The sequence below is a fragment of the Nyctereutes procyonoides genome, unplaced genomic scaffold (genome assembly GCF_905146905.1).
Source record: "Nyctereutes procyonoides isolate TBG_1078 unplaced genomic scaffold, NYPRO_anot_genome, whole genome shotgun sequence".
Lineage (NCBI taxonomy): Eukaryota > Metazoa > Chordata > Mammalia > Carnivora > Canidae > Nyctereutes > Nyctereutes procyonoides.
The window spans coordinates 16,367,235-16,380,646 of record NW_026575142.1 but is presented as its reverse complement, the minus strand read 5'-3'; the positions used below and the strand labels follow the sequence as shown (position 1 = coordinate 16,380,646).

The following is a 13,412-nucleotide window of genomic DNA, read 5'->3' as shown; positions in this document are numbered from 1 at the left end:
GATCCCTGCATGGAGCCTGCTTCTGTCTCTGGCGCGCACTCTCTCTCTCTCTCTCTCTCTCTCTGTCTCCCATGAATAAATAAATAAAACATTTTTGAAAAACCAAATAAACAAAATTATAGTAGAGAATTTGGCAAAATAACAAATTATCCATGGCCAATAGAGTTTAGAGAGCCCTCTTTGGATTTCTAATAAAGAAAATGCAAACATCCGGCAGCCACCCATCCAAAACAACCCATGACAAATCTCTGCCTGATTCAGGTTTCTAAGTTTTCATCATCCATAGCATTAGTAGCAATGCTTGTTATTCTGTTAATGGCTGCCTTAGATTTCTGCTTGGTGTAAAAGAATACCTTATATTTGTAAAATATAATTTTTAGGTTATTTCACATACGTTTTCTTATTTGATCTTTTAGAAGAATCCTTTGTGTTAGATGTAACAGGTATCATTATCCCCAATTTGAGAATAAGAAAATTGAGGCTCAGAGTGAGGGGATCTGCTTGAGGTCATACAATTAGGGAAAGGCATAATTGGGATGGAAAATAGGTTTTCTGACTCCTAATCCAGTACATCTTTACTTCTACTTTATTCACGTGTTATATAAAGACAAAAGCTGTCTGAAAACTACGATAGATAAAATATGTTAGAATTATATTAAAATTCAGGTCCTTAGCACTGAACCCTAGATAATAATATTATTAGTCAACTTCTTTTTCCATTTGGCAAACATGGTTTTCTTGCCAGGTTTCCAGGCTTCAAGGTAAGATAAAGGACTAAAACCTTTTTATGTCTACACTGATGCTCTATTATAGATAACACATGCCGATTTTCTTCCTCCATAAAATGAAGCACCATTTTAAGAAAGAAATCACCTGAAATAGTTTGGAAATATAATAGGAAGATATTTTGGGTTTAGTTTTTGATATTTTCTTTTTTTTTTAAGATTTACTTATTTATTTGAGAGAGTATGCACATACGTTGGGGGAGGGGCAGGGAGAGGGAGAAAGAATCTCAAGCAGACTCTCCCCTCAGAGCTTGGAGCTGGATATGGGGCTTTGTCTAAGGACCCTGAGGTCATGACCTGAACCAAAACCAAGAATTGGATGTTTAACCGACTGCTCCACCCAGGTGCCTCTTGGTATTTTCTTTTGATTCCAGTTTTGTAGCAATACAGATAGGAATGTTCATTAGCAGAAAAAAAAATTCAAATGATTTAGATAGAGTGGTAAGTGCTCCCACACAGTTATTGGCAAACTTCAGTGTGTCAGCTGAATCTGACCTGCCTCTTGTTATATGACCTGTGAAAGAAGAATGGTTTCTACATTTTTAGATGATTGGGGAAAAAAGATCAAAATTTTCAAAAGTGAAAATTATATACATCTATAAATAAATTTTTATGGAGACACAGCTACTCTCATTTGTTTCTGTGTTGTCCATGACTGCTTTTTTGCTCTCCATTGGTAGATTTGAGTAGTTATGATAGAGACAATAAGGCTCTCAAAGCCTATTGACCATCTGACCCTTTATGGAAAAAGTTTGCCAGTTTCTGGTCTAGCATCCTCCTCTGTTCTCTGCTGAATTACAATACCCTTTTCTTATAGGTGTCTCAGCTCAACTCACCAGTACACGTCTACGGAGAAACACATCTGTTGGTACCCCGTTCTGGATGGCTCCTGAGGTAGGCAGAAGGCATTTATTATGTTTGTTGAGTGTGTTGGCACTATTCCTTTTTATGGGAAAGTCATATGCTTCACAAAATTTTCAGAACTCTAAGTTCTGTTTTTGGGGAGTGATAATGAGACACATAATCTCAGAAAAGCAGGATTAAGTCATAGCTAGCCTATAGGTTACCTTCATGCAATTAGAAAAAGGTATTGCTTCCAGAAGATGCAGCCCTCTCTGGAGACAGGTAATGGCTTGGCAAGTTCACCCAGCCTTTGTGTAAATTAGAAAAAGTCACCTTCCCTGCATAAGTGCAGCTCAGTGACACATGCTTGGTAATGAGAAAGATTTAAGCTCCAAGCGGAGTACAGCACTATATGCAGAGGTGCTGGTTGTTTTTTGTTACCAGGTAGATAGCAGCTTCTCTTGTGTACTTTTTTGGATCTCTAGTAAAACCTGGGATTTGGTTCTAATTTAGTTTTGGCATCATCACAGAGCCCTCTGTGAGATGATGTATGTTTGGGGAATTTTCCAGCTAGATAAGACTTACCCTGAAACACTGGTACAGCTTTGCTTACCTAGTCAGCATTTAATTCCACAGTACTAAGGCCTGTGCTCTGAGCAGATCTCTGGATTTAAGGAAATGGATGCTTTTAATAAGAGGACTCAGGCAGTCAACGCCCTAGAGGCCCTACCTTCATTCTGTCCCCCTGGCTGTTATTCTATGAGACTGTGCAGGTGGTCTCCTAGCAAAGTAATCAGTTCACACCAACTGATGAAAGTTTGTCTGTGGTCCTCTTTCATACTTGGGTAATGGATAGGCCCATTTTGGGTAATGGATTGGCCCGTTTGGGAGAAAAAGAAAAGCCCTGCAGACTCCAGTGTTTATGCAAATGTTAAATGTTCATTTAAGATTCTGAAAACATGAAACTAGATATAAACTCCTTGTGCCTTATATTTATAGAACTATAAAACTAAAAGGAAAAAATTTGTTATGAAAAAGCCACAAAGCCGGTGTCATTCAAATAAGCACTTTTAACTTAATGAGACTATTTTATGAAACTCAGTTGTCCTTTGTAGTATGACTACATTTTAGAGCATGACAGCATGTATTATTTTAAGTTATTTTGTTATACTTACTACTATGTACCATGTGGTGACCCAGTTCTCCCACCGCTTGACTTCATTTCAGCTAGTGTGATCTTTGTTCAAACAGCATCCCTTTGGTCTCTAACTGGTACATTTCTGTTGGCTTATGCCTATTTAATAACTAAACATAAATAGGGGTACTGAAATTGTGAGGCAAATGGTTATCCAGATGATTTGGAATATGTTATCACTGTTCCTCCCATTTTATTGCTAATAAAATTATCATTGCTACAAAAATGTAAACATTTTCATAGGGACTTTGTGAATCCCACTTTGAGAAACCCTGTAGGACATAATCAAAACTTCTTTGGAGGGGATCCCTGGGTGGCGCAGCGGTTTGGCGCCTGCCTTTGGCCCGAGGCACCTGCCTTTGGCCCGAGGCACAATCCTGGAGACCCGGTATCGAATCCCACATCAGGCTCCCGGTGCATGGAGCCTGCTTCTCCCTCTGCCTATGTCTCTGCATCTCTCTCTCTCTCTCTGTAACTATCATAAATTAAAAAAAAAAAAAAAAAAAAAAAAAAAACCTTCTTTGGATGGTGAACAAAGAGCATTTCATGTTTCAGCTTCTCTCTCCCTATCCAGCCTCATCGCAGGTTACTGTTCTCCAATTTACTTGTGCTTAAGCCTCAAGAGTAGTGAACAAACAACAAGTTTACACCAAATCCATGTTGATAGAATATTCCTTTAAATCCTTTCATGCATTTTATCTTCTTGAGTAGCCCTCAGAACACTGAAACATGCCTCCTCAATCTTCAAGTCTCAGCTCAAATGCATCTCTCTCTTATAGGAAACCTTCCCTATCCCTGGATGACACTGAAGCTCCTGTCCCTAAATTTCTGTTGCAGCCTTTACAGCGTCCATTAGCATACTGCCATCATCCCATTGTAATTGTCAGCAGGGTCTAGGGATGTCCAGCTCTCAGCATAGAGCTTGATACAGAATAAGCTCAATAAGCATCTGTTGAATAATTGAATCCATTAGTAAAAAGAAGCCAAAGGAGAAGATGAACTTTGAGGGTAGTTTGAGGAGGCTTTGGTATTAACAAATTTCTCTGTAGATTTTGATTGATCTGTTATTAAAGCATAACTGAAGCCATTCAACTCATATTTAGGGTGACATAACACAGAAATGGTGTTGTTCTAACACACAGGAAGCTGGTGTTCCCAGAATCACAGAATGTAAATAAGAGAAGACTGCTCTTGACTTTCTACATTTCTCAAGAGGTGTTTGTGACTTCAGTTTCAGCCAGGTTGAATAAAAATATGTGGAATGTTTCTGTAAGGGGCAGTTTAGTGGTCTGTGGTGAGCCTCGGATTGTCTGGAACTAGTTGTGTTCTCAGCAGGGAAAAGCCAGCATGGCATCCTACTGCTGTAGTGGTTAAGTTGAGGTAAGCAGATGGCAGTGTGGAGACTTGGACAGTGCCTTTTGGCAGCAAGTGCCTGATTGCTCATGCATGCCTCAAAGATTCTCTCAGGATGTGTGCTTGTGCCCGATATGCTCTGGGTCCTAGCCTGCAGTTCTTGGGACTCAAGCCTACACAATCCTTATGTTTTTTTTATGTTTTTTTTTAAAGATTTTTATTTATTCATGAGAGACACACAGAGAGAGGCAGAGACACAGGCAGAGGGAGGAGAAGCAGCCTCCATGCAAGGAGCCTGATGTGGGACTCGATCGGGGAAATCCGGGATCACACCCTGAGCCAAAGGCAGCTGCTCAACCACTGAGACACCTACACATCCCTCATGTTTTTATTTTCTAAATGGAGAATTACTTTTTCCAAAAATGCTCCTTTTTGCTTCATAATTCTCCATAAGAATGTCCACAGGAATAATCTTCCATGCAACAGTTTGATTCCACAAACGTTTATACTCTCCCTGGTGAGCAAAGCTTTGGGTCAAGAGCAGTTCTTGAAAGTAGATAATCAGCAGTGGTTCAGATGAACATTGTCTTCATATAACAGCCTGTACAATATATGATTTTAATATGCTTTCACTTCTCTAGTGTGAATAAATGGTGTTGAGATTAAATATGACAACAATGCATGCAGAGCCAGTACCAGTGGAATGAAATCATTGCAAGTGACCAGCACTTTTATTTTGAAAAAACAGCTGAAATATCCTTGATCCTATCTAATTTTGAGAAATGGAACCAAATGATTCTTTTCCCAATTTTATTTCCATTTTTATTTCACTAGCTTGAATAGCTTCAATAGGCTATACTCCAAACCAGGTAGGTAATAGAATGTGACCATACCACAATCACATGTTGATGAGCAGTCCAGATGCACAGTTCACTGGGGCAGCTCAAAGCTGCAGCATAAATTGACTCTAGGATTGTCATCCCTCTTCACTTATTCCCTCTCACTGCCCTATTTGGATACTACTAAAGTTGAACAATACTGGGTAAAAGTATCAACTCAGCAATATAAAATAAGAAAAATTCTAAGGGTGCCCATTATGTGATAGTACTTCATACTATGACTCAGAGAAGATAAGAGGGAAAGAAAAACACTCCACATAGAAAGCTGTATTTAACAGATTACCTTAAGCAAAATGACTTAATAGGAAATTAAGTTTCTTGAGTAAGGACAGAGGTAGGTGGTTGCAGTTTGTTGGTTCAACAGCTACGTGAAGCCATCAATAATCCAGGCTGTGACCACTGCAACCTGCATGGCTTCTCTGAGGGACTAACTTGGGGGTAATTGTGACAACCTTGCCTGTGAATATCTGAGGGGCAGTAGTGGCTCCAGCATCCCAGTAACCACCAGGGAAAGTACCCCTGGTACAAACAGACATCCCCCTTTACTTCCATGAGGCTGATCCTGTGTTAAGATTCTCCTCCTGTTCTGGGGTTAGAGGCTGTCTTCTCTGTGTTAGTTTTCTAGGACTGTCATAACAAAGTAGTACAAACTGTGGCTTAAAACAACAGAAATTCATTATCTCCCAGTTCTGGAGGCTAGAAGTCCGAAATCAGGGTGTCAGCAGGATTTTGCTCCCTCTGGAGCCTCCAAGATCCTTTCTTGCTTCTTCCTAGTGTCTGGTGGTTTGTTGGTATTCTTTGGTCTGTGGCTGCATGTCTCCAGGATCTTTCTTTGTAATCACAAGGCACTTTCCTGTGTCTCTGCCCTGACATGGCCATCATCTCATAAGGACACCAGTCCTTGGTGTAGTAAGCATGACAGATTGCCTTCCCACATGGGTATTCAGCAATTCAGCACCTTCAGAATTTTTTCTGTCCTACCTGATCTCTAGCCAAGTGTTAATTATCTCCTGAGATGTTTGACTCAGGTTACCTCTTTCAACCCTCTGATTACATTGAGCCCTGCCTCTTTAGCCTGCATCTTAGACATACATATATGTATTTTTAGCACGGTCTTCCTATTAGCCATGTTTATTGTCTCTTTTCTCCTTTAATGTCTCCTGATAGCCAATTTCTTATAATAAATAATATGCGTAATAGTATCACAATTTGCTTAGAATTTTTACAAATATATTTTTTAAAATGCTCACACCTATCTGTGAGGATGCCAGGCTAAGTGCCCAGGGACTCTTAAGTGGATAACTGGATAACTGTGACTAGAATCTAAATGTTGTAACCCACTGAACTAGAAGATTTCCAGTACAGCTTATGTCAGTGATTGGTATTGCTCAGCTAGTATTTACATTACATGCATGCGTGGTAACATCCTGGTCTATAGCAAAAAGGGATACAAGTCTACTTTATGTGTATTTATGGTGATGGTGGGGGGTTTGGGAAATGGATCCTTCATCTTCCTGTCCCACAATCACATATAGCAAAGGATTAAACTGAATGTTTGTAAATGACTAAAACTCAGGAATAAGGACAGAAGTGTCAATATTTTTATTTGGGACATTTGTAGACTGTTAGAATAATGCCTTATAGTTAAGTGATATGCATGGGTGTGGCTAGCCTGATTGGTAAAACATTGAAATACTTCCATTCTGGATGGTAAGTGGCTGGCATCCAGAGCCCCTGGAGTGCTCCAGAGGTGCCTGTCTCTTTCCTTCTGACACCCTAGATCTCCTAATGGTTTGATCACTACGGGTAATATCTGGCAAACAGGGGACCTCAAGGACCAGCTTCAGTGCCATGAGCCAGCTGAGTGTCACATAGTTTGAATACTGCACCGGCTAAGCGAGACTTCCACTTGTTGAGGATCCGTTAATGTATCAGGAACCAGGTTAAGGGATATTTAACACGTTGTCATTTTAACAGCTCTCTATACTAGATGCTGTTTTCTCCATTTTACCACTGAAGAAAGTGAGGCTCAAAGAAGTGTATAGGAGAAGTCATGTCCAAATCCACATACCTAGAAAGTACTGGAACTGTTTGGCTTTTCAGAGAGCATGGGGATGCAAGTCCCATTTGACAGATGAAGAAACTAAGACAGGCAGAGGCTGTTCTCTGTGCTAGTTGAGAGCAGTCTTGGTCCCAGAATTCAGGCTTCCCAGCCCACCAGCCTCATACTCTTTCACTTTAGTGTGTTCACAAAGGGTGTTCAGTATGCAAAATGTGTGCTGAGACAGCTCAGACAACAGAGACACGCAGAGATGTAGTGGAAGAATGCTCTGAAACTGAAGCATGAGACATGTCACTTTAAAAGACATTCACGAAGGACCTATCACCTGTAATTTATAGTTGACTGCACTTTGCAGTCCTACAGTGAGAGAAGCAGCCCATATATTAAGGATCCAGTTTACATGGCATCTTCCTAATACAGCTAAAGAAAGGTGTTTCTGTATTCGAAAGCAGACTTGTGGATAAAGTAAACATTTGCTTCTTTTTAGAAAATTTTTTTTTGTTGTTTTTACTTCCATCTGCTCATTGTTGCAAACAAGAGCTAATCAGCTGAGCAGAGAAACAGATGTGCTGTGATGGCTGCAAAACTGGGTCTCTCTCTGCCTGGAAAAGGGTCGTTGACAGGGGATGGTTGCCATAACAACAAGCTTACACCAATGCAGAAATATCGCAGGCTTTTTACACCACTCTTGCCTTCATTAATTATGCCTTTCCTAGCTAAATGATACAGTAAATGCTATTTCCTTTGGCAGTGCCAGGACTAGAGATGACAAATGAGATATTTTGTGTTGAAGGGCTCAGAAAGCCACAAAACACCACAGAACTGAAATATTATTGTCATTATTACCATTTTGTTTCTTAAGCTCTAGCCAATGGATTTGGTCTCCAAATAAGAGTTAACATTTATTGAGTGCTTACTATGTGCCAGGTACTAAGTGTATTATGTTTTCTTTTTTTTAAGAAATGACTTTTCAGGGCAACCTGGGTGGCTCAGTGGTTTAGCGCTGCCTTCAGCCCGGGGCCTGCCTGATCCTGGAGACTTGGGATCGAGTCCCACGTTGGGCTCCCTGCATGGAGCCTGCTTCTCCCTCTGCCTGTGTCTCTGCCTCGCTCTCTCTTTCTGTGTCTCTCTCATGAATAAATAAAATCTTAAAAAAAAAAGAAATGACTTTTCATTTTTTATTTATTTTTAATTGAAGTAAGTTGACACACAATGTTAGCTTAAATTCAGGAGTACAGTATAGTAATTTGATAACTCTATGTTATGCTCACCATAAGGGTAGCTACCATCTGTTACCATACAATGTTATTAAATACCATTGACTTTCTCCTCTTTGCTGTGCCTTTCATCCACATGACTTATTCATTACATAGCTAGAAGCCTGTACCTCCCACTCCCCTACACCCATTTTGCTCATTACCCCACTTCTCTCCCTTCTGGCAACTACCAGTTTGTTGTCTGTATTTTTTTTTAATTTTTTTTTATTTTATTTATGATAGTCACACACAGAGAGAGAGGGGCAGAGACACAGGCAGATGGAGAAGCAGGCTCCATGCACCGGGAGCCCGACGTGGGATTCGAGCCCGGGTCTCCAGGATCGCGCCCTGGGCCTAAGGCAGGCGCCAGACCGCTGCGCCACCCAGGGATCCCTGTTGTCTGTATTTATGGTTTCATTTCTGCTTTGTTCTTTGGTTTTGTGTTTTAGATCTATGAATAAGTGAAATCGTATGGTATTTATCTTTCTTGACTTATTTTACTTAGCATAATACCCTCTGGGTCCATCTGTGTTGTCACAGATGGCAAGTCTTATTCTTTTTTATGGCTGTGTGATACTCCATTGCGTATAAATACTACATCTTTATCTGTTCACCTACTGGTGGACACTTGTGTTGCTTCAAATCTTGGCTATTGTAAATAATGCAGTAAACATAGGGGTGCAGATATCTTTTGGCATTAAGTGCTTTTTATGAATTAATTCATTTATAATCCTGACAATAACTCCTTCAAGTCAATGCTATTTACTAGTCCAATGTTTCAGATAAAGTAAGTCCTAGAAAGTACTGTTCTTGTCCTTGGACAAGGTATTATGATGTTACCAGGATTTGAACCCAGCTATTTAGCTTCAAAATTTTTGCTCTTAATTACTATACTAGAGCAAACTGTGACTACCAGTGTACCAGGTAAGATATAAATTTTTTCAGTTTTAAAAATATTTTAAATAAGAATTATCCTTTCTAATGTGTTCAGGAAAATGTAATAATTCAACATGACACTAGAAGTCAATGTAATTAGTGCCCAAGGGAAGGATCTGAAAAAAATAAAATGACAGAGTTCTTCAGAACAGAATTTAGGGTATTTGGATTTTAGTTTTAGCTCTCCACTCATTTTTAGAAAGTGGTTGTGGTTCCATTATTTTAATATGGCTTCAGTTTGGGTAGGAAAGCTAAGAACACAAATTTTAGAGTCAGACCTGGGAGCAAATCAGAGATACCTGCCTACCCATCTAACTGTGGACGTCAGGCAAGTTACTGAATATTTGTGATTGGTAAGATAGGGAGAAGTTAAAAGAGGTAAAATGAGAAGTAAAAAAAAAAAACCAGCTTCAAAGGACACAATTAAATGACATCCTGAACATGTTTTGTGTAGTCCGTAGCATAGTAAGTACTTTAAAAAATATTGCCTGAACCTCACTCCTTCCTAACTTGTTCTCATCTGTAAGAAGAGATTGGCTTGTGTGATTTCTGCCTCCAAGCTACTCCCTATTTTTCAGAGAATATTTATAGTTTCTAGGGAGAAAAGCCTTTTCTAGCTTGCATATTCCATTACTCTGGTATTCCTCTGATAATAAAGGTTGGATTTCTCCCAGCTCTCAGTAAGTGTGATATGTTAAAAAAAGGTGAGACCATTAGAATCCATTTTTACCTGTTTTAAATGGCTGGGGCTTATTGGGATTCCATGTACCAGTCGTATCACTGTAAGGAATGCAGGTTCTGTTTGCTCAAAAGATTCAAGTGAAGGGTTTAGAACCCAGATCACTGGCCAGAAGACCTATGTGTCTTCCCCCAGGACATTCATTCCTGAGATTCTGTAACCATTTGCCTTCCCTGATTCCCTCCAGACTCCTATGTCAGCTTCTAAGAGACAGAAGGATTCCCTTCCTTCTTATTCTGGGCTGACCCTGCCCACATTCCCACAGTGGTTCTGCCTTGAATGGCTCTGAAACACAACCCAGGTACTTGGGGTCTTGTGGGTGAAGGGCCCAGGGCAAGGGTGAAATGACTTGAGTGCAGCTTTAGCCTTTAACCTCCCCTCAGGGACCTCTCAGCTGGAGCTTTGCAGGGAAGTTGAGTCATGTGTCATATGTTAATGCAGAGGTGGGGGGCTGGCCCTGGAGGTAGTGGTGACTTGTCATCATCCTCCTCCTGGTGGGTCTAAATATAGAACTCCATCTGAGGGCTTCAGCTCCCACATGTGCAGAAGCATGTGAGGCCAGGAGCAGAGGCCTCATATCCTCTCTACCCCCACCTTCCTCCACTCAGTGCTGAGCAAGAAGTATCAAAATAATGGCTCCTGGGAACATTTGGAGCTTTCTAGGCTGTCTTCCCACTCCTCTCGGGTGGTGAAAAGGGCCAAACTGTTCTCTCATAAGTACTTGCTGAAGGAATTTCAGACCTGGCTTTGGCTCTTCCTGAGCTTTGAGACCCAGATTACCTGGTAGCTTCTTTCCATCAATGCCTCCATCTGCCCTGCCCAGGGGCTCAGCCCCATGAAAGGGAATTCATGCCTAGACCAAACCCTGCATTTGGTCTGATGGTCCCTGAGCTGGAGGAGAAAGCAAAGGGAGGAGGGTATTCAGCCTTAGGAATAGGATCCCAGAGGAGCCTTGGATGGGGGTGAGGCAGGAGCAGGCAGTGCCTGGGGAGACTAGTATTTGTGGTGCTCTATTACGTCCCGGTTTTTTTCCACACCTTCTTTAGTTTTAGAAGGTTAAAGGAAATCACTTTTTGGTAGGAATGTATGACATTCCCAAGGACATCCTGTTTTGCATGGTGACATCAGCCTATAAGAGGACAGAATCCAGAGACTACTTGCAAATAAAGGGCTATGCCTATGTTGGATTGTTCAGATATTCTGATTGATTTGCTTCCCCTCCTATTTTTCAGATGTATTATGGAGGAGTAAAAGTTTTTTTTCCCCTCCATTAGCTTCTTATTGTGGGCTCATGCTTCAGTTCTATTACCTACTAACTGTGTGACTTTGGAGAAGTTTTTTTTAACCTTTCTGAATCTTTCCTTACTGGGATAATAAAACCTGACCTAACAAGCTGTAAAATGAACTGAATTGTAGAACTGCTACTCATTCTTTTCCTTGAGTGTACTCTGGTAGAGATGGAGCACTAGCTGGCAAAGAAAGGGAAGGGGCAGCAAGGAAGTGAAAGGTGGCAGTAAATCCACCTGCTTAAGTGAAAGGTGTGCTTACATACTCCCAGTATGGAAATTACTGTGGCTTTGGCTTATGGTATATGAGATCTTTCTGATGATGACCGAGCATTCCCTGTTTAATAAGAATTCCCAAGAGATTCCTCACTCAGGAGGTGATGGGGAAACCATGGAGCTTGCTCCTGGTATGGCCACAAACCAGCTTTGTAATTCTGGACAAGTCACCTCCACACCCCCACCCACCAACTCTGGGACTTCAGTTTCCAAGGGGGAATGAATCCAAAGGTCCCTTCTAGCATCCATCTCTGGTGTGGGGAAGCTGCTGCAGCAGGGGAGGGCAGTGGAGTTACCCTGGGTTTCCAAGAAAATTTGCTCCTTTTGAGCCTTTTTTCTTTTTTTAAATAAACAACAGACATTATTTCTCATAGTTCTAGAGGCCATAAGTCCAAGATCAGTGTTTCAGCAGATTCAGTGTCTGGTGGGGCCTGCTAGCCTCCTGGTTCATAGACATCATCTTCTCACTGCATCCTCACATAGATTCAGAATGTTTTGAGTACTAAAGACACATACAGAAATTTGGGCACACTAATTTACCTTTCACAGAGGAGTTCTGTGAATACTGATCCTGAGTTCAAATATGGGGCTTATCACATAAATAAGAATAAGTGACACATTCTTGGGGCTTTGGGGAATTTAAGTACAAAAATCAGTGTTGTATGCTGGCCTCAAACCCAAAACCAGTCCCCCTCTAACCTCCACTACCATTGTGGGAATTGGTATGGTTCAAAACAAGGGTTCATTAATTTGAACCCTGTTTTATTTCTCCAAAAGCATAAGTTGAATGTTAGCAATCCTGAGAAAAGTCTTATAGAACATTGTATTTTAGTTGGAAACCTTCCTGAATTTCATAAGGCTAATATAATTTAAATTATATCTGGCTCTTTCTCAGTATACAAAATATAGATTCAATTCTAGCTTTGAGTTTTATGAAAGAACCAAAAAAAAAAAAAAACCCCAAAAAACCCCAAAACACCTCAACTCCATCATTTTAGTTCTTCTAGTCCACCTCCCCTTTGCAAAACAAAACAAAACAAAACAAAACAAAACAAAAACAAAAAAACAGGCAAATCTCATATATATATCCTCCCTTGAAGTTATATTTCATCCAAGGGAAGAGACTTCATTTGTTTATTCAGTATCTCAGCTTGTAACACTTTATGATGTTTGTATGTAAAACTGATGAATAATATTTGCTATTAGAGTATTTATAACTGAAACGTCCAATTCCAGAGAGGTTCTATTTTAAAAATCTTTAAGATCAATAATATAAGGGAAGGGAGAAGAAATGTGTGGGAGATATCAGAAAGGGAGACAGAACATAAAGACTTCTAACTCTGGGAAATGAACTAGGGGTGGTGGAAGGGGAGGAGGGCGGGGGGTGGGGGTGAATGGGTGACGGGCACGGAGGGGGACACTTGACTGGATGAGCACTGGGTGTTATTCTGTATGTTGGTAAATTGAACACCAATAAAAATTAATTTATTAAAAAAAGATCAATAATATATATCAATTATGCTGCATAAAACGCATAAGCAAAACTAGGAATCCTATTTGCCTGCCTATACCTTTCAACATCTTATTTGCCAGTGTGTTGACTACATTTTTTTGGGCTCAAGGTCAGCCAGGGATTAATAGCTTTAGGTCTATTTGCCTTGCCGATTTTAAAGCTGAATTTAGCTCTTGAAATAACAGCATTTTGCCTGCATACTTGAATGAAATTTTAATATTGAGCTTTGGTTATAATTTTGGATCACATGACCAATTCTAGTAAGGTGA

The 13,412-nt window shown here is 40.4% G+C and overlaps 1 protein-coding gene across 1 annotated transcript in view; it reads left to right on the top strand.

Annotated features, from left to right (window-relative positions):
• The window catches only part of MYO3B (myosin IIIB), a 384,379-nt gene that overhangs the window by 14,379 nt on the left and 356,588 nt on the right, over nt 1–13,412 (top strand). Inside the window, exon 6 of the mRNA XM_055307747.1 lies at nt 1,603–1,679. Coding sequence (XP_055163722.1) covers nt 1,603–1,679 — 77 coding nt within the window. The remainder of the gene's footprint in view (nt 1–1,602; nt 1,680–13,412) is intronic.